The sequence below is a fragment of the Engystomops pustulosus genome, chromosome 6, assembly GCF_040894005.1.
Source record: "Engystomops pustulosus chromosome 6, aEngPut4.maternal, whole genome shotgun sequence".
Lineage (NCBI taxonomy): Eukaryota > Metazoa > Chordata > Amphibia > Anura > Leptodactylidae > Engystomops > Engystomops pustulosus.
In genome coordinates this window covers 133,073,118-133,100,234 of record NC_092416.1, presented here as the reverse complement: position 1 = coordinate 133,100,234, position 27,117 = coordinate 133,073,118, and the positions used below count along the sequence as shown (strand labels likewise).

The 27,117-nt window shown below is 39.7% G+C and overlaps 1 protein-coding gene and 1 long non-coding RNA gene across 3 annotated transcripts in view; one reads left to right on the top strand and one right to left on the bottom strand.

The window, feature by feature from the left end:
* LOC140064333 (corticotropin-releasing factor receptor 1) overlaps positions 1 to 27,117 on the top strand; it is a 125,063-nt gene that overhangs the window by 90,829 nt on the left and 7,117 nt on the right. For both annotated transcript variants that reach the window (XM_072111110.1, XM_072111111.1), the window contains 8 exons: positions 8,085 to 8,170; positions 15,731 to 15,837; positions 18,153 to 18,273; positions 20,821 to 20,974; positions 23,957 to 24,017; positions 24,403 to 24,475; positions 26,412 to 26,497; positions 26,592 to 26,727. In XM_072111110.1, coding sequence (XP_071967211.1) covers positions 8,085 to 8,170; positions 15,731 to 15,837; positions 18,153 to 18,273; positions 20,821 to 20,974; positions 23,957 to 24,017; positions 24,403 to 24,475; positions 26,412 to 26,497; positions 26,592 to 26,727 — 824 coding nt within the window. The remainder of the gene's footprint in view (positions 1 to 8,084; positions 8,171 to 15,730; positions 15,838 to 18,152; positions 18,274 to 20,820; positions 20,975 to 23,956; positions 24,018 to 24,402; positions 24,476 to 26,411; positions 26,498 to 26,591; positions 26,728 to 27,117) is intronic.
* Positions 15,532 to 17,914, bottom strand: LOC140064334 (uncharacterized). Its single transcript, XR_011847753.1, has 2 exons — positions 17,595 to 17,914; positions 15,532 to 15,724 (listed from the first exon to the last, which is right to left on the bottom strand). It is a non-coding gene; the product is annotated as an uncharacterized lncRNA (long non-coding RNA).

Here is a 27,117-nt window from a genome sequence, read left to right as displayed (position 1 = left end):
AACCAGTTTTATGACATGTCTATATTTCCAACTTTTTTTGGTGTAATTTGTGGCGCCAGGAAGTTCATGCGGCAAAGCATTAATCCCTTGCACCACAAACTTACATCCCACTAAAAAATATAGCAGCGTCACCTTGCACCAAAATTAGTAAATGCGACTTTCAAACGGAATACTGTTGGAATTTATTTTCCCTTTCTGCACGTCTTGCACCTTATTTGTGGTGGCGCCACAATATTGGTGCTTTTCTGACACTCACAACTTTTTTTGGCGCCGCTTGTGGATTAGGCACTTCTATTTTTCCGTTTTGTGGCACAATTTTTGGCGCACAATTAGAGCAGCTACAAGCTGGTCTAGAGAGTTCTATTTCACCTTTGTGAATGGGGAGACAGTTGTAAACTTTATTGTTCGTGTGCCAAATCAATAATCCCTTGCTCCACTAACTTGCATCCCACTAAAATTATAGCACACTTCCAGCGCCATCCTGCACCCAAATTAATAAATGCCTCTCAAGATCTCTAACATCGGTTAAAGGACTGGGCAGGAAAGTCATGCAATAATTATGAACATGTATTTTGTTCATCTGCAACTGCATTGTAAATGTATCATCTGTGTGTTGAATAACCCTTCCATTTTTGGCCAACCCAGTTTTTGTATCTGCAATTATATTATTTCCTGTTATTTCCCCATCATTTTGCTACCGGGAAATCTATTATGTAGGATATTTACAAGCTCGGTAATCATCACGTACATAGCCGTAAACTGGAATAATAATACAATAATAATACAACTACGATGAATAAGGAGCTAATATCTAATATGGCATCCTACATGCCACTTTGGAAACTATAAATATGTAGCAAGACTGCCATTTTTAATAGTTCTGCATCCCAAGGCATGCTCTTTCTTGAAATAATGAGTGGATTATTTAAATAAAACTACCAATCAAGCATGATAAACAGGGGGCACTTACTTATAGATCTATGCACTGTGACTGTGGTAATATTCTAATATTTTAATCCATGGCCTCCTAAAATCAACTTTTAAAATTATGCCAATGAGCCAGGGGCCAGGGGCCTGCACAGGAATGAAGTCCAAGGCCCCCAGGAGTCCCAGCATCTGCAGAGGTAGGATTCCACTACAAAGGACCTGGATCAGATGGATCAGCAGAGCGCAAGAGATTTTTCAGCTATCTGCTCTGTAGATCTACATCCATCTTACAAGCTGTACACTGGCAGCCTGTAGGATGGAGGAGATGAGGTACAGGCAGCATCCTAGAGCAGTCCTGGTGCCGGCAGACACTTGATCACTCATTTCCTGCACTATAGCCCATGATGCTTTGGAGGTAGACAGTGGCAAGCAGAAACGGAGCAAGACGAAGCTGAGCATTTAAAAAAAATGAATTGTATTGGGCATGGTTACTTTTATTAAGAGAGGAAGTGTTTACAGTAAACAAGGGGGACACAGTGACTTGGCTAAATCTGGGAGGGGGCCCTGTGACTTATGTGCGGACATGGAGACTTGACTACTATGGGGAAGGGCTGTGACTTGGCTACTGTGGAGACAACTGTGGTTTGGCTACTGTAAGGGGCACTGTGACTATTGGCTACTGTGTGGGCACTGTGACTATTGGTTATTGTGGAGGGCACTGTAACTTTTGGCTACTGTGGGGGAGGTAGCTGTGACTATTGGTTACTGTAGGGAGACTGACTTTTGACTACTTTGAGGCACTGTCACTATTGACTACTGTGGGTTGCAATGTGACTATATTGGTTACTGTGGTGGCACTGTTACTAAATCTACAAAGATGAATTGTAGCTGGAAGAAACACAAATAGTAGAATAAGAAAATAATAGTAGAAAAAGAAAAGAAGAAGTCCTCCAATTAAAGACATCATCTGTCACCAGATTTGCTGTAAATGCTGGTATTACACATGTCCACACAATTCTGCAGAATTTCCTCTCTTCTGTAACTTTCTTATTTTTTTCCTATGAGGGGGGCTACATGGATACAGTCTTATCAGTCAAAATCTGGTGCAGAATAAGTCTGTCTGTTTCCCTCTGCTTGTTTCTGATTCTCTGTCTATGTAGTAAAATTGGTATTGGTGCCTTTTTATGTAGTACGCTTGCTTCTGGTAATGTATGTATTATGTAACTCTTTCAATCGGGGCTTCATTCCATTTGTGTTGCCTCGTTGTGTTATTGCTCTGTAATGTCTTGTTTTATTTGTATATATACAGTGCATACAGAATTATACAGTTTTGGGGAATATAATGGCATTTGATAAATAAAGATTATCAGTAGTAGTAACCTTGGTTCTGGGAACTTATCTATTCAGTAATCTTTGTTCTTATAACAAAGCTACATAGTAATCTTGCTTCTGGTGCTGTATCTTTGTAGTAAACTGGTTTCTGGTGACATACCTGTGTAGTAATTTTGGTTCTGTAGTAATTTTGGTAATCTTAGTCATTCTGGTGCTGGTTTTGTATCCTTATAGTGTCCATGATTCCAGTATTGTTTATATGTAGTTATCTTGGTTCTGGTAACATTTCTATGTAGTAAGACTGGTTCCTCTTCTATATCTATGTAATAAGATTGGTTTTGTTTTTGTCCCTATTTAAAAAGAGAGTATCATATAAGGAAAACATGGCTCTAATATGGCAATGAGAAGCTGGATCAGTAATCTATAATAATTACCAGATCAATGCTAAGGAGTTTTTGTAATAAAGAACTTGATATATGACTTGGCTTCACCAGCAATTTTTGTGATCAATAAGGGTCAGACCATTGTGACCCTGGTTAGGAGCCTTTCATGCCACATTTTTCAGTGTTAATTTTCTGGATGCTCGGGTTGCATGTGTAATGCATATTCATAGGCCTCTATATACCTGATAGAGGTCAAAACATTGTCCTTTTGTGCGATACACAGTATATAGGGTTACCCATTTTTCTATATTGTATAAGGCAGTCCACTGCACTATTTCATACAGAGACGCATATTGAAAGCAGAGAGCCACGTTTGTTTTTTAAAGATAGAAACCTACGTGTAACCATTAGTGGTAAATGCCACAAAATCCTCCAACAGAATTGTTGGAGTAATAAAGAACTTGTTGGAGCAATAAAGAACTTATACTTACCTCAGCCCTTACCTCCAGTCCAGGACAGTGCCTCCCATCACCACCAGACTGTGTTGGTTTAAAAGGGTTCAACAATGCCATCAGGTTGATGGTGTGCACCCACTATAGTCTAATACGGGTCCCAGAAGCTAATTCGGCAGGGCGCTGTCAACACAACGTCATGTCTAAGCCTCTGTATACCATACCAAAGGAGGGCGTGTCGTGGCAGAAGGAGATACACTGAACCAAAGATAAGCACAAAGGTATGAATAATGTATTTACTACCATATTTTTTGGACTATAAGACACACTTTTTAGCAAGAAAAAATCTTCCTAAAAAGTGCCTGCATCTTATAGACAGAAAGTCAGGAGGATCCAGTACTGCCAGACCCTCCTGACTGCTGTAATGGAGATTGGGTGATGCCCTGATATACAGCTGCACCTGATCTCCCAGAGAGGAGCCTCCACACTGCTCTTCCCTCTCCCGGGTATCCTACAGGACCCGTGGTGATGTCTGAATCATGTGACTGATCACATGCTTCTTCCATCACCACATACTGCTGAGAATGGGGACATGCAGTGCTGGGACAGGGTAAGAAGAAGGGGAAGGGGGAAGTGGGGGGTGGGTTCCATGTGTATAGCTGAGCTATATGTGTATCTGTATGAATAATGCAGAGCTGTGAGTGTAAAAGTATGGATGATGCAGAGCTGTGTGTGTAACTGTATGGATGATGCAGAGCTGTGTGTGTAAATGTATGGATGAAGCAGAGCTGTGTGTGTAACTGTATGTATGATGCAGAGTTCTGTGTTTAACTGTATGGATGATGCAGAGCTGTGTTTAACTGTATGGATGATGCAGAGCTGTGTGTGCTGTGCTTTAGTGCGACCAACGGGGATATTTTAATTGGTGTAAAATATATTTTTCCTTTTTTGGAAGGATTCATTAACTCAGATAACCCCTTTTCCAGAGCAAAATAGAAGTGGTCATGTCACTTTGACCCCTTTAGCTCCACTACAACATCTCCACTTTATTCTTCTGGTTGACCAATGAATAGTAGGCTGGCTACCATACATAAACACATTGCTTCCACATACATAGGAGCTGCCTGTACTGTTCAGACATGACTAATCAACCCGAGCTGGATGACTCATACACAGCAACTGGGGGATGGTGCAGTGATTGATTACTCCTGCCTGTCTGGGACAACACAGTGATTACATCATTCCCTGAAGCAGTGCATAATTAGGGTAAGAGGAGAGCACAGAGGCAGCCACGGGAGCGCCAGAGCCTAATTATCATAATTATATAATTATTTTTTGAGCAAAACCACTAAATTCAGGGATTATACAAGATATGTTTCTGCATCAGTGTACTCATTCACTACAGCTTTCTCAAGGTATGTTAGGTTCACAGTTCATGAAAACAAATGATAGATTTCCTTTAAATCAAGCTTTTGTTCATGGTTAAACTATTTACCACTAAAATATGTAAAATATGACCAGGATTCGCAGTTGACTTCAGTACCCCCTGTATGGTCTCTGTGCCATAAGCTGCAATGTGTTTTTTTTCTTTATTATGCAACACCCTGCTACACAATTACTAATATATGCAAATGTTCATTTAGTGTATATTTAATTCTTTTCCAGACTAGACCAGTTTATGGCACCACTATAATGATGCCACACTTTACTCTTTGTCTGAAGCCAATAAGCAAATGATATATTGACTAGCACCCTGGGTTGCTATTAATATCTCACTCTATAGCCTATATACAAAAACACCCTGTAGCCAGTTTTACAGTATTCTATTTTTAGCTCATCCATCGGAGAATAACAGTTACTCAATATTTACAGATTGAAGTCTCGAAACGTTAGCATCTCATTGTTTGCTGAGCAATCACATTCACTCATAGGGGGTGATGGATTCATGGACGGTGGAGGGATATCAGCGTGTATGGTTCATAAACCACATGTAATGATTTCCTAATAAGCAGTACAAATCCCAGTCTGCCTTTATACTTCAGACACTACTGTGCCAATGCATTCAAAGAAATATTCTGTCATCCCAGCACTGGCTCCGGGTTTCCTTTGTAGCGAGCTTCAAGTTGTTATTGGCCCTTTCAAAACAATTTTGCTTGTGATGTGTAGCTTCTTTTCTGCAATTCTTTCTTTTCTCTTGAGGGATATAGAATTTTTGGTGTTATCTTTGTGTCTGTGTCACATCTGATGCAAGGACAAATACAGTTGTTCTGTAGCTTGGATGCCATGGGGAATAGTCTAACACACAACTCCTAAAGAAGAAAATCCAGCAGCACCGATGTCCATATAAAATCGTCAGCTTTTATTGGATTCCACATCTTAAAACAGTCCACAGAGAGCTGCCAACTCGTTTCCACCCAAATATTTTACTCATAGTAAAGCAATACTTAAACACCTATAAAAGGAACAAACTGTAGTTCCTAATGGTGGCATTTAATATTTTGTACAGTAAACTGGGAAACTGGGGAAAGATCCAAATGTGGCAGAATTAATAAAAAAACAAGTTTCACAGTTTTCTTTTCACAGCTTTCGCTGTGCAGTCAATTGACACATCCCCTTTATTTTTGGATCAGAATGATCACAGAAATGTATATAGTTTTATAATGTGTTAAAGGGGTTGTCCACTTTCAGCAAATAATTGATATTGTTTATTTAAAGAAAAGCTTACCAATTTTCCATTATATTTTCTGTACAATGTTCTAAATCTCTGCTTGCTGTCATTCAGGGTCGGCTTCAGGTTTCAGTAGCCCCATGGGCAACAAAGCCTCAGTGGGCCCCTTTGCAGTAAACTCACATGGCGGCATTAAACATTCAGAAACTAAAACTGTTCCCTAAAATATTCCCTAGTTCATCATACCAATCAGCCCCCTCATGGTTATTTTATATAACCCCTCCACCCCCCCCCCCCACCTCCATGTAATCCTTATGTACAGTGATTTTGTGGGCCCCAGCAGCTCTGGGCCACTGGCACTTGTCCTGGTATGCCCAGTGCTGGCCCCACCGTCATTCATTAGGAATTTTCAGTATTTACTTCCCATGGATAGAGGATGTGATGACACACACTCATTAGTATCACAGAGAGTAATCAGAGCTGTGTGTTATAATGGGCAGTGCACCTGTTTGACATCACATGACCATGGACAGATTTCTATCCTCAGCAGGTAAAGAATAATAGTAAACCATGAGGAATTTATATACAAAGTATATTGGAAAACCATTACCTTTCATTACACAAATAATTTGCTGAAAGTGAACCAACCTTTAAATACTATAGTACAAAATTAAATAGTTTCTTTGTGTTGCAATATTCTGACACCCAGAGAAGTTTATACTTTAGCAGACTGAGCTGTATAAGGTGTCATGTTTTGTGGGAAGGGTTGAGGTTTTGATTGACACAATTTTGAACACTGTAAGGTTCAGTAGAAAAAACATTTGTTACAAAAAATAGATAAGCAAGCAAAAAACAAGCCAAAATCAGAACCAGATAACAGAAAACATAGGGGAATGTTATTAAGGGCCGTGCATCAGTTTTCTGTCGGACTTAGCGCAATGGGGGTCATTTACTAAGGGCCCGAATCGTGTTTTTGTGACGTGTTTCCCGAATATTACCGTTTTTCCCTGCATTGCCCCAGGTTTTTGGCGCACGCGATCGGATTGTGGCGCATCAGCGACGGCATGCACGCGTGGCCGTCGGAAAATCCGACGGATTCAGAAAAATCAACTTATTTTTTTTTAAAAATGTGTCGCTTGACATGCACTTACCTGCACCCAACCTAGCTTGGTGAACTCCGGCGGATCTCGGCAGACTTCAGCGCAACAGCGACACCTGGTGGACCTCGGACGCACTACCTTAGTGAATCGCCGGAAGACACGAATTAGCGTTGGAGGACCCGCCGCTGGATCGCAAATGGACCGGGTAAGTAAAACTGCCCCATTATTTTTAGTGCAAACTGCTTGCACAGGGATTTAAGAAGTGCCTGTGTCACCTTTGTGTTGCAAGTGACCCTTTTGTGGAGCGGTTGTAATAGGCATAATGTAACAAAAATTAGGGGGAGTTCCGGTGCTCAGTCGGATTGTGCACCCGATTTAACATGCAAAGTCCTACAGAATTGTGTAGCACGGCCCATGTTAAAGGTGTACCAAAAAAAAAAGTGGTGCACTTCATTCATGCAGATGTGCACCAGAAATCCTGAATCTGCCGTTTGCACTGTTGTTAGTAAATGTGCCCCAGAGATGTCATGAGCTGTTATAGTACAGCTATAATACACACAATGATGGCACAGTTCTGGGATAATAGCCACAGTCATATCACAGTATGGGGTTAATACACACAGTGATGTCACAGTATATGTTACTTACATTGTCTCAAATTGGCTTCATTTCAAACAAGGAAAACGAAAAGTGGGGGAGAATTATCTGGACTTGTATGCCGATTTTCTTGCTTAGAAGCAATTTTCACCCCTTTATGCCACCTTCATGCCAATTAGAGGGCATAAAGAGGGCGCAGTCAGTGTGGGATGTTCCTCCCCTTGCCTGTCTACTCGCTATAGCCTGGGACCTTCAAAGCCTGAACTGTCACTGGTTGTGGTGCAATAGTACACCAGAGCAAGCGACCACCAAATACATCTGGATTTTGGATGTATCTGCCATGGCTTATATCCTACGCTGTGTACACAGCTAATGTATAACTCCAATGATTTCTCATCTTATTTTTATTCCAAAGCAATCATTTAATTGTAGTATCTTCTCTAATGTTTCACTTTTATATATTAAATTGTGAAAGCTAATATCTTATTCTAAATATTTTTATAAGAGGATTTTCCTTCCACAGAATCTTTTGCACTGCATCCCATTGTATAATAATCCAAGCAATGCCACTGTGGGTTATTAATCATACATTTGCTAATGAGAAGCTTTCTGGTTTTCTGCTTAGGTAATGTCTACAGAGAATGTCACCTCAATGGCAGCTGGGCAGAAAGAGGAGATTATACACAATGTCAGGAAATACTGAAACAGGAGGTAAGATACGATCGCTGTGGTTATAGATGCTCCAGATATATGATATACATGAAGAAATTTGTACTTAGAATTTGTGGGGGAAAATGTATTAATTTTTATTTTGTCTATGATGTATACAAAATTGAATAAACAGTCTGAATGCAAACTTTGCATAAATGTAGTTTTTTGCCATCCACCCAACATTAACACATGTTTGTTTGGTAAAAGCGGGGTCTGAGTTTACTTATTTTATCACCAGTTTTCTAATGTGAAAGTAACAGTGAGTATATGTCAACTGTACGACAAAGAAACAGGTGGATGCATACATGGGATAAGCAGAAAATATCACAAAAGTTTATTCAACAAAGTAAAAATCGCACTCAACTAAAAGAACGGGACAATCTAACACTTAAAAATACACCGGAATGATGTATATGGCTACCAAGGGTTACAGTAGGCCCTTAACTTTCGAATTCAAACTGCCTCAAATACAAAAGGATGTGAGTTGATAGTCAAGTTGACCACATAGTACAACAACCAACAAAAGAGAGTCCATGCAAGCTAAAGAGGGCCCTGGAGGCGTAGGCAAAATGAGGGGGGTCTATGTGTGATCATGTGACAAATGACATCGGCACTTCCGTTCTTGCACGATTTATGTTTATACCAACTATACTCTTGGCGGTTTCACATGATATATGAAGATATATATATGGGACACTAGTCCATTTTTGACCATTCACCGCTGCAGAAGTCACCATCGGGCAAAAAATATGAATTAACACATGTGGAATTATATACTTAACAAAAAAGTGTAAAACAACTGAAAATATGTCTCATACTCTAAATTATTCAAAGTAGCCACCCTTTGCTTTGATTACTGCTTTGCAAACTCTTGGCAATCTCTTGCTTCAAGAGGTAGTCACCTGAAATGGTCTTCCAACAGTCTTGAAGGAGTTCCCAGAGATGCTTAGCACTTGTTGGCCCTTTTGCCTTCACACAAACCCATCTCGATTGGGTTCAGTTTTGGTGACTAGGGAGGCCAGGTCATCTGGCATAGCATCTCATCACTCTCCTTCTTGGTCAAATAGCCCTTACACAGCCTGGAGGTGTGTTTGGGGTCATTGTACTGTAATAAATGATGGTCCAACTAAATGAAAACCGGATGGATGCTTCCATGCTTCACGGTGGGAACCAGGCATGTAGAGTCTATTCATTCACCTTTTCTGCGTCACACAAAGACAGGGTAGTTGGAACAAAAGATCTCAAATTTGGACTCAACAGACCAAAGCACAGATTTACACTGGTCTAATGCCCGTTCCTTGTGTTCTTTAGACCAGACAAGTCTCTTGTGCTTGTTGCCTGTCCTTAGCAGTGGTTTCCTTGCAGCTATTTTACCATGATGGCTGCTGCACACAGTCTCCTCTCAGTTGTTGTAGAGATGTGTCTGCTGCTAGAACTTTGCCTGGCATTGACCTGGTCTCTAGTCTCAGCTGCTGATAACCTGCGATTTCTGATGCTGGTGACTCAGAGCAGCAGAGGTGACTCTTGGTCTTCCTTTTCTCTAATTTTTCTTTACTTAGCTGCTTTTTTTCTAGCCATAATACAAATTCTAACAATCTATTGAGTAGGACTATCAGCTGTGTATCCACCTGACTTCTGCACTACTGATGGTCCCAACCCAATTTATAAAGCAAGAAATTCCACTTATTAAACCTGACAGGGCACTTGTGATGTGAAAACCTTTTCTGTTGACTAACTCTTGAAGCTCATCTAGGGAATGCCAAGAGTGTGCAAAGCAGTAATCAAAGGGTGGCTACTTTGAAGAACTTACAATGTAAGACATATTTTCAGTTGTTTCACACTTTTTTGTTAAGTATATAATTCCACTTGTGGTAATTCACAGTTTTCATGCCTTCAGTGTGAATCTACAATTTTTATAGTCATGAAAATATAGAAAACAGAATGAGAAGGTGTGTCCAAACTTTTGGTCTGTACTGTCTCTCGTGTATGAATGCAAAAAACGGCAGCACTCCAAGATTCCAATGTGAATATAAACCTACTCGTTTATTCCAACGTGTGTCAAATAAGCTACGTTTCGGCTCCACAAATCTGGAGCCTTTCTCAATGACCTTGATGTTGGAATAAACGAGTATGTTTATATTTACTTTGGAATCTTGGAATGCTGTCCTGTTTTAAATTCATACAGACTTGTATTTGATAGTTTGCGATTTCTCTACCCTGAAATCTCCTAGTCTTTACCAAGCTCTCCCTGTCTACAGCTTGGCCACTTATCTCTGCACATGTTTTCCACATCTTCCACATGATCAGGCCATTTCTCAGGTTTTTTCGTCAATACCTTCTACAATCTCTTACTTTTTATAGCTATATGGGTTCTTGTTTTCCCTGTAAGAAATGTAGTTTTTAATAGAACAATTTTGGGTTTCATATGTCCTACTGATTTTATTACCCCTTTCTATACTGCATACTTAGAAAAGAATGCAAATCAGACATGGTTTTGCTAATAAAAAATTTCTGTCAATGTAGCTCTGTGAGGACTTATTTGTTACGTTAAAACCTGTAGTTTTAATTTGTTCACGTATAAAGCTGTTTGATTGCGTTCCATACAATTTTTTGGGTGGAAGATGATTAAAAAGTGTCAATTGGGGCATCGTTTTTTTCTTTTATTTTTTGGTTAAAAGAGTATTCCCACGAAGACAAGATTCTTAAATATACTCAGAATAACAAAATAACACATTCTCTAATTCACTGCTAGATAGCATTTCACAGATATAATTCCAATCAGTCCTGGTGTACACAGTTTCCATTTCTCCAGGATCCTACCGTAAATCATCTGACTAAGGTCAGGCACGACCTTACAAAACCAGCTTACTGCCGACAAGCAGCATGCAGAGTTTACTCTACAGAAGAGCTGAAGTGTGCCATTGTGTGCTATATGCATCTCATGAATCTCATCATCTCTCATCTGTTTCATCTCTCTTTTCTATGTTTAGAAGCTAAATAAAAGTGTAGATAAACCCTGGATCCTAATAATCTAAGCATATTGTCTGCACACAGCATCTTACAGCCCTAGAGGGATCATAGGGTGTCTGATCATAGAGAGTCCCCGCAAACACTGGAATCCTATACTGACCATCACTGAGTTATAGGTGCTAAAACAGCAATAAAACTGAGTTAGATTGTAAAGTAAGGTAGTTAAAATGAGTTAAAATGTGTAAACATCACTAGGGGATTACGATTCGATTACAATTCTCTTATGGACAATCTAAAGTCTAGTATTAGGGTACTAGGATAAATAGTACTATCATACATTTCTAGTCTGGGTGGGAAGGGAAGTGGAAGTACAAGATATGTGTGATATTTCTTTTTTAAAGGGATGAACGATTTTTGTGTGTTGATGACCTTTTTTACACATAAAATAGTATTTTTTTAAATTTTTTATATTATTTTGTCCCACAAGTGGATACTGACAAGAGATTGTATGATCTTACTTATGTACTGCAGTGCATTATACTGTTGGCTACTGAAAGGCATCTATTAGACCATGCTTCCGTAGTAAAAAGGAAGATATTTTACTGTGCTTTTAAAAGTCTACTTATGGCAGGGAGAATGTATTAAAGGCTAGAATAGGACTAAATATCACTAAAGTTGTATACTTGGTAACGAGAGCAGAGGCAAATAAAAAAGGCTACCCTGCATGCAGCTGTTAGTCGTATTTAGCCAGTATAAACACATACATGCTGTATATGTATCTTCTCATCAACACCCAGTTAGAGCATTGCTAAGGTGAAACTTGAAAATAGATTTTTACCAAATTAGAATTTGGAGAATGTATTTAATCCCTTACCGACGAGTGATGTATCTGTACATCAAACGACGGCTGTTGGTGTATGGAGAGGGCTCATGGGCTCTCCATAAAAGGTGGGTGTTTGGGGTATATTGCAGCAAACGCCCACCGGTAACAACCGTGATTGGTGCCAGCACCAATTGTGGGTATTAACCCTTTGATTGCCCCCAGGGAAGCCGTCAGCTCCAGTAAAGAGGACCTGTAACCCTGGAAAACCCACCCACCAATAATCCTCCCCCCAGCCGCTTTCTCCCTAGCCATTTTAAAAAAAAATTTATGTCCAGTAAATTCATTTAAACCGATCCGACCTCTTCCTAAATAAGAGGTCGGATCGTGTATCTGGTGTGCTGGCAGTAGGCGGTATTCTTTACCCTGCCAGCGGTCACATTGTAGGAAAAGCCGGCAGCATCGATCGCATCACTGCCGGCTCTCGGCCGGTAATGTAAGTCCAGGCTGCGGCCGCAGCCGCTGTTAGTGCGGTGCAGCCGCATTGCGGAGAGCCGGCAGCGATGCTTCTCCTACAATGTGACCGCTGGCGGGGGCGTGCTGGGGGTGTGTCGGCACGCCCCCTTATGAATAATGCTGACTGCCAGCACACCAGATACTCGATCCGACCTCTTATTTAGTAAGAGGTCGGATCGGTTTAAATAAATTTACTAGACATAAATTTTTTAAAAAAAAGGCTAGGGGGAAAGGGGCTGGGGGAAGGGTTATGGGGGACAGATTTGGTGGGTGGGTTTTCCAGAGTGACAGGTCCTCTTTAAAAGTTTCAATATTGGCTGAGATTGTCGTCCTCCTTTGACGTCATCAGGAGCGACAATCAGACAACCTAGGGTTGTTGTTTTAAATGGGGGTTTTCACATTGCCTTGTATTTTCACTGATCCGCTGTCCGTGGAAAAAAATTACGAATCATGTCCTATTTTTTTTCACTGATGCAGATCACAGGAGGCAAAAAAAAGCGGATGAAACATCCGTAATTTTTTTCCCTGATGAGGCTGAAAAACAAGGTGTGATGTTTTCAAAACAATGTTAAACCTTCAGTTTTTTTTGCAGACACGGAGACAAAACTAATCTTGAATCTATGGGGAACATTTACTAATATTGATGTACATTTACTGATATGTCAAGTCGAGGCACATCTTTTATTACTCACACGTAAAATTTATCACTTTGCTATTTGTTTAACCAATGTGAGTCCACCCAAAATCTATGATGGAGTCTAATAATGGAACCCTTAACACAAATGTAAATAAAGCCTAATATATTGTTATCAATGAAAGTGCCACTAAATGATGAAAATTTTTACTTTGTTTTGACACCCATATGGTGTTTTATAGCTAAAAGTGGCAGATCAAAAACATTGAAATTTATTAAAAGTTAAAGATTCAGTTGATGGTGTTTTACAAAGGTGAACACAGGAAACATCTGCAGTGAAAGTAACATATGTCTAGTTATTTGTTTGATAAGAAGCTGTGTAAAGGTAGTATATAACAGGCTTTACTCCATCAGTGAAATGAGGGTCTGTCATATCATTGATGGATGCATCCATATTTTCTGGCTGGTTTCCTCGGCTAAAATGGGCATTTATGGCTGATTTACTGTAATGATGGTTTTGCCTCGGGAAATGGGACCAACAATGTGTATCAGAGATGTCTCCGAGCATTTATTTCATCCATAAATGCACCTTCATGAAAGCATGAATACATTGAAATCCATGAAATGCCATGTACAGGTCACATCATCTCATAAGCAGAAATAGAAGAGGGGGTAGGTTTTTTGCCTCTCATGAAGAGGTCATTAAGTTAATGGAACTCTACTATCAAAATCAAGTTTGGATAAATTAAGGACACTTACTCAGAGATCCAGACAGTTTGCATGTGGTAATATTCTTATGTTTGTAATCCATGGCCTCCTTCCTTCTAAAATTAACTTTTAAAATTATGCTAATAAGCCTGAAAGGCTAGTGGGAAGTTCACAGAGCACTTCAGTGCTGCAAATTTACAGGCTGTTATCAGCATGCAATGAGAGGGGAAGTGCTCCTTCACACTGTAACAGCCTGCGAATCTGATTGATTTTAGAAGGAAGGCGTCCATGGATAACAGATATAATAGATTGTCACAGTACCTGGATCTATGAGTAAATGTCCCTGGTTTATCATGCTTGATTGTGATGGTAGATTCCCTTTGACATAATTAATTATGGAGAGGGCTCGCGGGCCGAGCCCTCTCCATAGCCGGTAAGTCTTTGGATATTTGCTGCATATTTGCTGCATATTGCTTTCACTACGATCGCTGCCATCTTGCCTCGGATCATCGCTCCCCGATGACGTCACGGGGAGCGGTGATCCGTTGCCATGACAGCTTCGGGCCTCATGGAGGCCCGAAGCTGTCTCGTTTTAACCCATTCATTACAATGTGCTATCAGCACATTGTAATGAATGAGGAGTAAAATCCCCATATACTGCCATATTGCAGTATGGCAGTATATGGTAGGATCGATCAGACAACCTAGGGTTAAAGTACCCTAGGGAGTCTGAAAAATAGTAAAAGTTAAAAAAAGTTAAAAAAAAAAAAAATTATAATAAAAAAACCTAAAAATTCAAATCACCCCCCTTTCCCTAGAACTGATATTAAAACTGACAGTAAAAATCATAAACACATTAGGTCCGAAAATGTCCGACCTATCAAAATATAATAAAGGTTTTTCTCTGCGTTTAACCCCGTAACGGAAAATAGCGTCAAGTCAAAAATGAAATTTTTTTGCCATTTTGGAAAATATAAAAAAATTAATAAAAAGTGATCAAAAGGTCGCACAGTCCTAAAAATGATAGCAATGAAAACGCCATCAAAAGTCGCAAAAAATGACACCACCCACAGCTCCGTACACCAAAGTATGAAAAAGTTATTGCCACCAGAAGACGGCAAAATTAAAAAAAAAATTTTGTACAGGAGGTTTTAATTTTTTTAAATGTATGAAAACATTATAAAACCTATACAAATTTGGTATACACATAATCATAGCAACCCAAAGAATAAAGTAGACATGTCATTTGGGGCACACAGTAAAAGCTGTAAAATCCAAGCCCACAAGAAAACGTCACAAATGTGTTTTTTCACCATTTTCACTGCATTTGGAATTTTTTTCCTGCTTCCCAGTACGCACCATGGAATATTAAATACTGTCACTACAAAGTGCAATTTGTTACGCAGAAAATAAGCCATAACACAGCTCTTTATGTGGAAAAATAAAAAAGTTATAGATTTTTGAAGGTGGGGAGTGAAAAATGGAAGTGAAAAAACTAAAAAAGGCCAAGTCGTTAAGGGGTTAAATAAAGCTCAATGCTGAACACAAATCTTTCTTTCTTCCATTTTTCAATCCTACTGTTTCTATTGCTCTTGTGTTCAGTCTGGATACATACTTCCACAGTATGAGTAACATTGGGTCAATGATATCATATATAATATCCAGTTACTAATCAGCAGGTATAAAGGATAAGGATATAAATAAATGCAAAAATGTATATAAACATTTATTTAATAGTCTGTTCTCTTTGTTTGGATCTTCAAGTGTAGAAAGCTCTTAGCCTTGTTGATGTCAGTGACCACTGTAGATCATATTCAGGGCCTCTCATACCTACAAAAATGCTTTAGCATCTCCATCAGGGATTTCATCCAACAGTCCTTATGTCATGATGATTTTATTTTCTTTCCTGTAGAAAAAAAGTAAGGTTCATTACCACATAGCGATTGTGATTAATTTCCTGGGACATTCCATCTCTTTATGTGCTCTGCTGATGGCATTCACACTGTTTTTAAGATTGAGGTAAGCAGAAGTATGTACTAAAACAGTAATTAATATGTTAAAGAGTTACTTCTGTGTGAGTTACATCAGTGTTTGGTACAATTTATTATGGTTAAAGTACACAGTAACCTGGTGGTTGCAATCAAAAATGGTTACAAGGCCTGGCAAATGCAGTCACAAAAGGATACAAGACATGACAGTTACACATTCTGTAAAGGCACATAGCTTAGTGGTTGCAGTTTTTAGATGGGGGCACAGAGCAATGACTACTGTCTCAGAGAGCACAGAGCATAAATTAAATTGCTTTACGTTATATTAACTTGGCAGGTCGCAGTGCCAGACTTTTATTCTCTAATTACAGCTAGCAGTATTCTATTGAGCTTTCTTCAGACCAGAGTACAGGCCCTTTCCAGCAAGCAGTCTAGGTAAATGGAACACCTGCATGCATTCCGGACCAGCATTTTATTTACCATATATAGTATAAGTCAACCTGAGTATAAGCCGAGGACCCTAATGTTGTCACAAAAATTGGGAAACTTAATGACCCAAGTATAAGCCTAGATTATACTAGGGTCGCAGCCTCCCCGAGTTATAATATGCCCCATGCAGACCCTGGAATAAAATACCCTGCAAAAGACCTCCTAGTAATGCAATGCCCGATGTAGCCCCCACTAGTAATGAAATTCCCTTCAGCCTCCCTAATGATGAAATGCCTGATTAAATGCCCTGCAACCAACAACCAATAATGATGAAATTACCTGCAACCAGCCCACCCTACTGATGAAATCACCAGCATAGAAAGGCCTCCTAATCATAAAGTGCCCTGTATAAAAAAATAAACTTACATACTCACCTTCCGGCGCTCCATGATGCTCTCTATGGCTCCTCTTCCTTCTCTTCACATGTAACAGAGTGGGCAGAGACGCGTCCATGCAATCTTCCAGCTGGCGCACACTATCACGACGGCTTATATAAGAGTATATATGCGTTATGTTCATGAGATTTAACAGACAGTAGGTCCATAGAAGTAAATGAAGAACACCACAAGCAAGTGCATTCATATAGAGCCCTATTGATCCTTACATCCTTATCCAGTAGATGGGGATAAGTGGACATACTGTAAAAGTCCCAAGACTAAATGTTAATAATAATAATAATTTCTTTATTTAAATAGCTCACACAGATTATGCATCACTGCACAGAGCTTGCCAAATCGGTCCCTGTCCCCATGGCGCTCACAATCACAATCACAATCTAATGAACCAGTATGTTTTGGAGTGTGGGAGGAAACCGGAAGACCCGGAGGAAACCCATGCAAATAAGAAGAGAACATACAAACTCTTTGCAGATGTTGGCCCTGGGACTTAAGCCCAGGTCCCAAGTGCAGCAAGGCTGTAATGCTAACCACTAAGCTACTGTGCTGCCCCCCCAATGGGTGTACATTTTATACTTTATGAACAGCCTATGGTCTATGGTACCCTTATTCCACTCCTAAGCAGGGCATATGCCAGGGAATTGGGCTCTTCAACTTTTCACTACTATGAGGTTAAAATGAGAGAATAAGTTCACAAAACAGAAGTAGTAAATGGACTGCTTTATTTGGCTGTCTACTCCCAGTGGAACTGCGACAAAGCAAATGTTAGCACCATGTCCTGACTGGAGATATGGCTGAGATTAATAAGAGAGTCAGGGGAGGATGACAAAGCCTTTGCAAAAAGCCACAAAACTTAGATTTTTACAAATCCACCACTTAAATCTACCATAAAATAAAAAATTACCTTTAAGGAATTGCTGGTAACGGACAGACATTTATTTTTGATGATCAATTTAACTATTACAGCTCCTTAATAATGTTTACACTTAATGCCGATTTAGAGAAATATTGGAGTGCCGGGTTTATTTTTGCTTTATGGCCTTTAAATGGCAGAGTAATCTCAGAGTGACATTTGTACACACGTCTCCAGAAACACACAAGATAACAGCAGAGGTGTGTGTCACTGTCACATCTCCTCCAAGTTGGGACAAGACAGGATTCTTCCATGCATTACATCCTAATCGCTGTACCTGCCAGCAGCACACAGGTTAAATGACTCTCAGCCCATTATCTTGCAGTGTGCCCACTAATCACATAGGACAGTTCTGGAAAACAGGGAGATACCAGGGACGGTCAGTGCCAGCGAGAACAAAAGATGCCGCAGCAGATTATAACAGCAGAGGCTGAGGGGCCACAACAACACTATGGCTTCTTTATTGGACCACAAGATATAATATGGTGTTCATCAATATTTTCTTTCTTTCAGACCAAAAAACTGATACTTTATCCCTTTCTTTTTCAGGAGTATTCGTTGCCTGCGTAACATTATACACTGGAATCTAATAACTGCGTTTATTCTTCGCAATATAACCTGGTTTGTGATGCAGCTGACACTAAACCATGAAGCCCATGACAGCAATGTGGTATGTAACCTTGACCTGCCCTCTAAATGCTTTGCTGCAATGCAGTGATAGAAACGTCTGTCCGCTGTCTATGCCTCACCCTCACCCAGACTTTACAGCTACTGTCTGCCTGCATTTTAATAGCTGCTGATGGTTTATCTTCTGTCTGGCTCTTTCTGCTATTCACATTGGTGCATTCTGGCAAAGTGCTGCCATTGTAATACTGCGGTGAGTCTGCTTTGTCTGAATCAGCAATTTCCTGTATGTACTGTATACCACTTTCATGCAGAGGTGGTGGGAGCAAGATTTCTTTCCCAGCATTCCAGTATGTACAGCCTGCAGAGGCAGAGAGTGCCAACTGCTGCATAGTGGCACTATGACTGCGCATCATGTTGCTGCGGGAGGCAGTAGCACATAATAAAGAGACGAGAAGTTTGTGGAAGAAAGAGAAGAAGGCAGCAACAGAGAAGATTAGAATTTTTTTCTATATATGTAAATAGTAGATAGGTAAGTAGAAAGATAGATGATAGACAGTACTCCTGGGGGTGTTGTATTTTTTTATACTTAGATGGATGGATTGATAGATGATAAAAGATAGATCGATTTGAGAGAGATACAGAAGAAGCTAGATAGATAGATAGATAGATAAACTTTTTTTTTTGGTGCACCCTTAACATAGAGCGTGCAACACAATTCTGTCAAGTATCTATGATAAATTTGATTGCACGGTCCAAATCAGTACTGGAACGCCCCTTTTGGTGCAGAATTTTGTGTTGCACAGCGGACTGGCACAAACACTTCATAAGTAGATGTGAACAGCGAACTGGCACTAACACTTCATAAATAGCAGTTTGCACGTTCTTTTCAGTGCAAGTCAGACACAAAACTGGCGCAAACACTTTAATAAATGAGGGCCAATATATCTGGGGGTCTTATCCTAATTTTTTTCATGTGCTACAATTCTCAAGTCTATGGAGACGGAAAATGGCTTTACATGCATAGTCACTTCTACATTGGGAATAGGGCATGGACATCAGGTTTACTGTCACTGTGAGAAAAAGCATTATAGTTTTAGGATTAAAGGGAACCTGTTTTCAGGATTTCACATTTTCATCTAATGATAGCTTTCAGGTCTGCTCTCTTCTCATAATGCCTCATCTCTGCTCTTATAGCTCCATCCCCTTTCCCTCATGCAGCCTTAAGCTGACCCCATGCTGCAAGCAAATATCTATCTGCAGGAGGGAGGTGGAGGAGTTCGCAGAGCAGAGAGGAGATAATGATGATGACAAAGGGACTGCAGCCTTGCACAGACACCCCCATGACCTTATGCAATTTGCAGGGAGGCAGGTAACTTTTATGTACTTTTAAAAGTTAGTTGAAGCAGTAATATTAATTATAAAAGCAGTCTGGGAATTAGTATTAAAAAGGCTATGGTAACCTGTCTTTAGGAGGAAATGTGAAATCTTGATGACAGGTTCTGATAAAATGGGTGTTCTCATCTTCTGTATTTTTGACATATCCATGGGATATATCATAGATACAAGATAGGTGCCTGTCCCAGATCTTGGGAACAGGATTCCGATGACCACTCTCCACTTATGCGGCCACTCTCCATTTATGTCTATGGACGGCACTGAAAATAGTTGACCATATAGACTCTGCTGCTTTCGGCGCTCCCATATACCTTTATGGAGATTGGCACCTATGCACTGCAAACTCTCCAGTCAACAGTCCCCATTTCTGAGATAAATGGAGGTCCCATAGGTAGTACAACTATCTATAATGTATTTATGATATATACTGTGCATGTGTCATAGATACCTGGCTTGTACAATTCTGTTTCTCTGGTTTGAACACATAAGGGGGAATTCATGAAGATACTATGGCCAGATTCTTGTGTAATTTGCACTAAAAACTGCCTTCCTACACATTTATGAAGACTAATAGACCATTTTGTCCCGTTTTCTATTTTGTCTGACAAAGGAGACATTGGGGGGGATTTACTAATTGTGCCGCAAGGACGACTGTCGGCATCGGAGATCAGTCTCCGCAAATTTCGAATTGCCCGTGGCAACCAATCACAGCTCCCCTTAAAAACATTCATGAGCACTGGTAAAATGAAAGCTGAGCTGTTATTGGTTGCCATGGGCAACTAGAAATATTCTGACTTTCAGACAGCTTGATAAATCTGCCCCCATGGTCTCTGGAAAAGGGGCCAGCTAAGACCAGCTAAAAATAGGTCTAAAAGTAAAGCTCAACATTCTTAAACTGCTACACTAGACTAGTGTTGTCATGCTCTACACTGTCGGAGTCTGTGACACATTGATAAATTCCCCCTATTGACTCTTACTCAGCAAATTCTCCCAATGAAATCAATAGGTCAGTGAAAACAATGAAGCACACAAGGTCGAGAATCAGCCATGTTTGTTCACATACTGTATATGACTTAAAGCTCAGTGACAAATTGACTTTGATGCATGACTTGAGGCACAGCCAAAGATATGTTGTTGGTAGGGGTAGGTTACTTAATTGTCAACTCTGATTCTTCTGTCTTCTGTTTTTGCATAGGTCTGGTGTCGCCTGGTCACCATTGCTCACAATTATTTTTACGTCACTAATTTCTTCTGGATGTTTGGGGAGGGTTGCTATCTACACACGGCCATCGTCCTGACTTACTCCACTGACAAACTTCGCAAATGGATGTTCATCTGCATTGGCTGGTGTGAGTCATGGTGGAGAGTGAGAAATGATAAGAAAAACAATAAGAAAGGGTTTTTTCCAATAGGTCAATAAGGAACACATTTTATTTTAAGATTTTTGGCCACTTTTACAAGGCTGTATTCTGCTTAGTATCTTAAATGAATATTTGTAAGTCAAAACATGTTCAGAGACTGTTGTAATGAAAACATATGTACTTTTTATGTGAATAGTATCTAATTCTGGCTTCTAAATACTGACCCAGAATATTGCGATATTAAAATGTAGAAAACCCAAAAATATACAAATTATTTCATTCAGAAAGCTAGTTTTTACGAACTCTGAGTTAAAAGAGGAATCCGGTGTTTAGAACCATATTGTATTTGGCAAACTGTAAATTTATTAAGAGGGTCCCACTGTCTGTGGATTGTCTTATATGAGTTCAATAACAACTGCATACTACTACATTTCTTCATATTGGGGTGGAAAAGTCAGAAAGTGGGGAACCCATTATAATTACTATGTGATATTTGTATTTAAAGGGAATACAATAACCCAATAATCACTACCAGTATGCTGTCAAACACATTTTTCATGTTTCTCTCATGTTTCTCTCATGTCCCAGTGTGTTTAAATTGAAGTGAGATGTAAATTGGTTGTATAAAGTCAAGGAGGTGGAGAGTATAGCATTGAAATCAAGCTCAGAATGCCTCATTTGCTCTAATGGACAGTGCTGTATCAAATGACATCATGAGTAAGCTCTCCTGAAATATGGGGCGATGTCAATAACAGTGATGGGGTGTTCTGAGGCGGGGAAAGCTTGACTTCAGTACTCAACTCTCTGCCTGAATGAGTTTATACAACCAATGTACTTCTCACCTTAAATTTTCTTTTTTTAATAATTTTTGTAAACCACATTTATGTCAATAAAAATATGATCCCAAAGGTTTTAATATGATACACAGCATACTGGTAGTGGTTTATTGGGTCAGTTACCGATAACGGCTTCATTAATTTACACTCTGCACCCATTGACAAAAATGTAGATATTTTTGCTAATTTATTAAACAAGAAAAGCTGAAATATCACATGGTCATAAGTATTCAGACCCTTTGCTCAGTATTGAGTAGAAGCAGCTTTGAGCTAGTACATGAGTCTTCTTAGGAATGATGCAACAAGTTTTTCACACTAGGATTTGAGATCCTCTGACTCTTCCTTGCAGATCCTCTCCAGTCTCCTCAGGTGGATGGTGAATGTTGGTGGAGGCCATATTCAAGTCTCTCAAGAGATGATAAATTGGGTTTAGGTCAGGGCTCTAGCTGAGCCAGTCAAGAATGGTCACGGAGTTGTTCTGAAGCCACTGTTCTGTTATTTTAGCTGTTTGCCTAGGGCCATTGTCTTGTTGGAAGGTGCACTCTGCAGGATGTTCAGAGCACCCTGGAAGAGGTTTTTATCCCTGATATCTCTTGACTTGGCCACATTCAATTCCTTTAATTGCAACCAGTCGTCCTGTTGATCCACATAGCATGCTGCCACCACCATGTTTCACTGTTGTGTTTGTATATGGCAGGTGATGAGCAGTGCCTGGTTATCTCCACACATAACGCTTAGAATTAATACCAAAAAAATGAAATAATTGTCTCATTGAACCAGAGAATCTTATTTCTCATAGTCTGGGAGTCCTTCATGTGTTTTTTGCAAACTGTATGCAGCTTTCATATGTCTTAGGCTACATTCACACACATGTATGGGGGACGTATATACGGCCGACGTATATACAGCTGATATACATCTCCCAAACATCGCTATGGGCTCACGGCCCTGTACGGCACACGTGCGGCACCGTACCGCTTCGTAGCCCGTAGAAAGATAGGACATGTCCTATCTTTCTACGTGATACGGCGCCATGCACTGTATACTCCTATGGAGAGGAGCAGGGGATGAGCGCAGCGCCGATGTATGCCCGCCGTGCTACGGTATAGCGGGAATACATCGTGTGCATGTAGCCTTACACTGAGAAGAGGTTTCCATCGGCACACTCTGCCATAGAGCCCCCACTCGTGGAGGGCTGCAGTTGACTTTGTGGAACTTTCTCTCATCTCCCTACTGCATCTCTGGAGCTCAACCACAGTGATCTTGGGGTCTTTCTTTACCTCTCTCACCAAGGCTCTTCTTCCACAATTGCTTAGTTTGGCTGGACAGCCAGGTCGAGGAAGAGTTGTGGTTGCTCCAAACTTTTTTCATTTAAGGATTGTGAAGCTCTTAGGAACCTCGAGTGCTGCAGAAAAATATCTACATTTCTGATATTTTCTGTCAAGATGGGTTGCAGCGTGTACATTACTGAGCAAATAAAAGTCCTTTTTGGATCTTACCAATTGGCTGCAATTCACAAAGAGTGAAACATTTAAAGGGGTATAAATACTTTCCATACCCACTGTATATAGACATATGTAAATAGCTGATTGGTCAGGGAGTCAGATGATGAACCACCACCTATTTGAGGCTGCCTTCATATGAAAGTACAGCCCAATCCTAATAAGGCAGCCTTCAAACGAACATGTGCAAACCATGTAAACAGCCATGTAAGTTGGGCCGATCCCACAGGCAGTACACAGTGCAGAGGATGGGAGTCCCTTTGTACAGAAATATAATGCAAGCACTTCCCATCTGCCGGACAAAGAGTCACACCACCACTGTATTAACTGTTACAGTGCTGGCATGGCTGTTCGGATGGCAGATGGGAAGTCCTTGCATCATATTTTTATATAATACAGAGACTTCCATTCTCTGCACCGCGTACAGCCTGTGGGATCGGCCCAACTTACGGGGCCATTTTCATGGTTTGCAGATGTGCATTTGATGGCAGCCTTATACTTATGACTGAGCCTAAAAATAGGACAGTGTTATCTGGGAAAATCCCTCTAACATTTGACCCATCTCAATGAGTGTTTAAATTCTGGTTCATTATGCTCTAGTTAGTTGTATTTTCTTTTCTTTCCTTTTTCAGGTATACCATTTCCTATAATCGTGGCATGGGCCATGGGAAAGCTCTACTATGACAATGAGAAGTAAGGATAACTGATGTATATACATATATACACAGGATAGGTGTGGAGATGAACAAGATAATGAAGCAAATGTTTGATTATCTTTTAAATACATTTATTAGCTGTTCTTACTGCTATGTGTGTTTTGGGAGTAGTAGAGTTAATCATGTATTTAAAGTCACTGTCACCAGATTTTAGCCCACTAAATTACCAGCACCATCAGGCAAGGTATGAACGTCCTTTCTAGAATTCCATCTATTCTGTGAAATCTGGTTCCTTTAAAGGGTATGTCCTTAAATCTATATAGAATAATAATTATAATGACAGGGAATGCTACATACCTTTACATTTATTGAGTAAAACAAGAATGATATCTTATTGAAGGTTTGTATTATTTTATCTCCAGGTGCTGGTTTGGGAAGAAGGCAGGAGTGTACACAGATTTTATCTACCAGGGCCCTGTCATCCTTGTGCTTCTGGTAAGGACACAAACTGCTGTCATTTTAAAGTTGGCATAGACAAACTGCTATCTATTATTCATTTAGTGTGTCTAGCCAGTAGCTATAATGCATTCAGGTGTGTACAAAGAAATGGCTAAGCCCCAAACGTTGAAATCTGTCTGTCTAAATTTGTTTTGTCAGTATGAGCCACTGGAACTTTGTCAGTGGTGGATGTAATGTCACTATCAATAAATGATGGAAATGCATTGATCTGTACTATCCTGATAGAGACACGCATGCTTTTGAGTCTTAGGCGGGTTATTTGACCACTTATTTACTTTTGATAGTGATAACCTACATCTTGAAGATAAGTTATTAATATCAGATTGTGTGTGTCCGCTACCTTGACCCCGTGACCTTGTAGTTTTAATTGTAGTCTTGAGTTGACAGGCCTATACTACACATTTAAATTGTAACACCAGATTAATAATGATTTTTATTAAATTGTCATATGTGGTTTCCCCTTTCAAAACAAATAGAACAATGGCCATCTTGTGTTGCTCATTTTTTCCCTTCCAGAGCTATGGCATTTTCTCTTCTAAAGTTTCTTCTAAACTTTCTTGTAAGACATCTTTCTCTTTCTCTCAAGGGCAGTGATGTGGGCAGAGACTAACTTCTTCCTGTCTTTGCCCTAAAGAGTCAACCCCAAGCTGCCCACAGAGATCAGGATGCTTTTGTTTTCTCTAGAAATAGCTGATCTCAGCATAGCCTGTATATACAGAGTATATGCTGACAACTTTCATTACATAGAAGAATATGGAGCATGGAATAAAACAGGGAAAAAGCAGTGTGATAGTTACTTGAAGATTATAGTCTGTACTATGTAAGAACTAAGAGTTAACAGCTTCCCTGCTATGAAGATATTGTCCACAAAGCAGAGGAAACTGCTGGACATAGACAATCATAATACTAGCTCTTGTGATTTAAGACAACTTTGCCTATTGATTTTTTAAAAAATATATATATTATTGGAGTCGTGGTTTAACACTAAATGAGGAGAAGAGCTAGCTATACAGTGCTTCTGTTTTCCCCTTGTCAAGGTTCCAGGGTCTTAAAGGAAATCTACCTTCAAACTTCAAGCATAATAAACCAGGGCAACTCACTCATAGATCCAGTCACTGTGACTGTAATCTTCTTATATTTGTTATCCATGGCCTCCTTCCTTCTAAAATGAACTTTTATATTTATACTAATGAGCCTGAGGGTTTACCTTAGCCCCTAAGTAATATGGGGGGAATGTATCATTACAATTTGTCTTTGACTTAGTTATCTATGTTCAATTCCATTTTTGTTTTATCTTTTATGTTGTAATTGTTTTTTTACATTTTGGTTTGCCTCATAATATTGGGGGTTTTTTTGCGTTTGTTGCAAAATGTCTTTTTTTGGCACACATGGGGAGCAATTGGTCTTGATAAATTTGGTAGTGGTTTTTGTCCTATTTCTATGCCAAGGGGTGACTGGAGTCATTTTGTACCAAAACATGCGCCTAAACAAAAATTTGTACCAAATTGCAAATCATTTTAGTTCATTATTGTGAAAACTAGTCAGAGCAAATAATAAATTTGGCGCAAGCAGGGTCTATTTTAAAATGACTTTGCACTGTCTTATGTTCATTTGGCAAAATGGAAAGTCGCAAAACAGCATTTGTACCACAACTGCACCAAAACAACACGAACATAGACAATGCGTAAGTGTCCTTGGTTTATCATGCTTAATTTTGGTAGATTATGTACCAAAACAGCTTATAGGTGCAGGGTCCCCACCATCACCAGTTTCAGAAATTAAAAAGGGTTCAGATAACCCATTGCTAGCCCCAAAAGCCACAATGGTCAAACATGGAGATATTTATTGTGATATTCAATATTATGTGGTGTACAGATATGGTGTAACCATGGCTACCATCTTTTTCTTATAGATAAATTTTATATTTTTATTTAACATTGTGCGAATACTGATGACAAAACTTCGTGCCTCCACCACATCGGAGACCATCCAGTATAGGTGAGCCTAACACTTGTGTTTTTGCTGTGTGTTCTGGTTTGCTCTTATTTTCTGCTTTCCCTAAATGATGTTCTTTTCCTGCTTCCACCTACAGGAAAGCAGTGAAAGCAACGCTTGTCCTCCTGCCACTTCTGGGTATCACCTACATGCTTTTCTTTGTAACTCCAGGAGAAGATGAAGTTTCAAGAATTGTGTTTATATATTTTAATTCTTTCTTACAGTCCTTCCAGGTAATACAGAAAATTTTTTTTATAAGAACTGTGGGTCATTGATGATGCCATAGATTGAGTCGATCATCTATAAATTAGGCTCAAACAATCAGGCAGCACTGTCCAAAACTTAGATACTTGTTAGTGCTTATAGGGGTTAGAAAAAATATTGACAAACCTTGTTAAAGTTATAAATGAACACAGATGTACGCTATATGACCAAAGATATACAATTTTATTAATAATGCAAAAAGAGCACAGCAAGAACAAACAACAATAAAAACCATTAAAAAGTGTGCAAAGCACACAAATTCAACAGGCAGAGCAACCCAGCATATGATAGTGCTGGTTGCTCTGCACACCGCCAGCTCCCCCTACCTGCAGAGAACCCCTTCCTCTGCACAAGTGTAA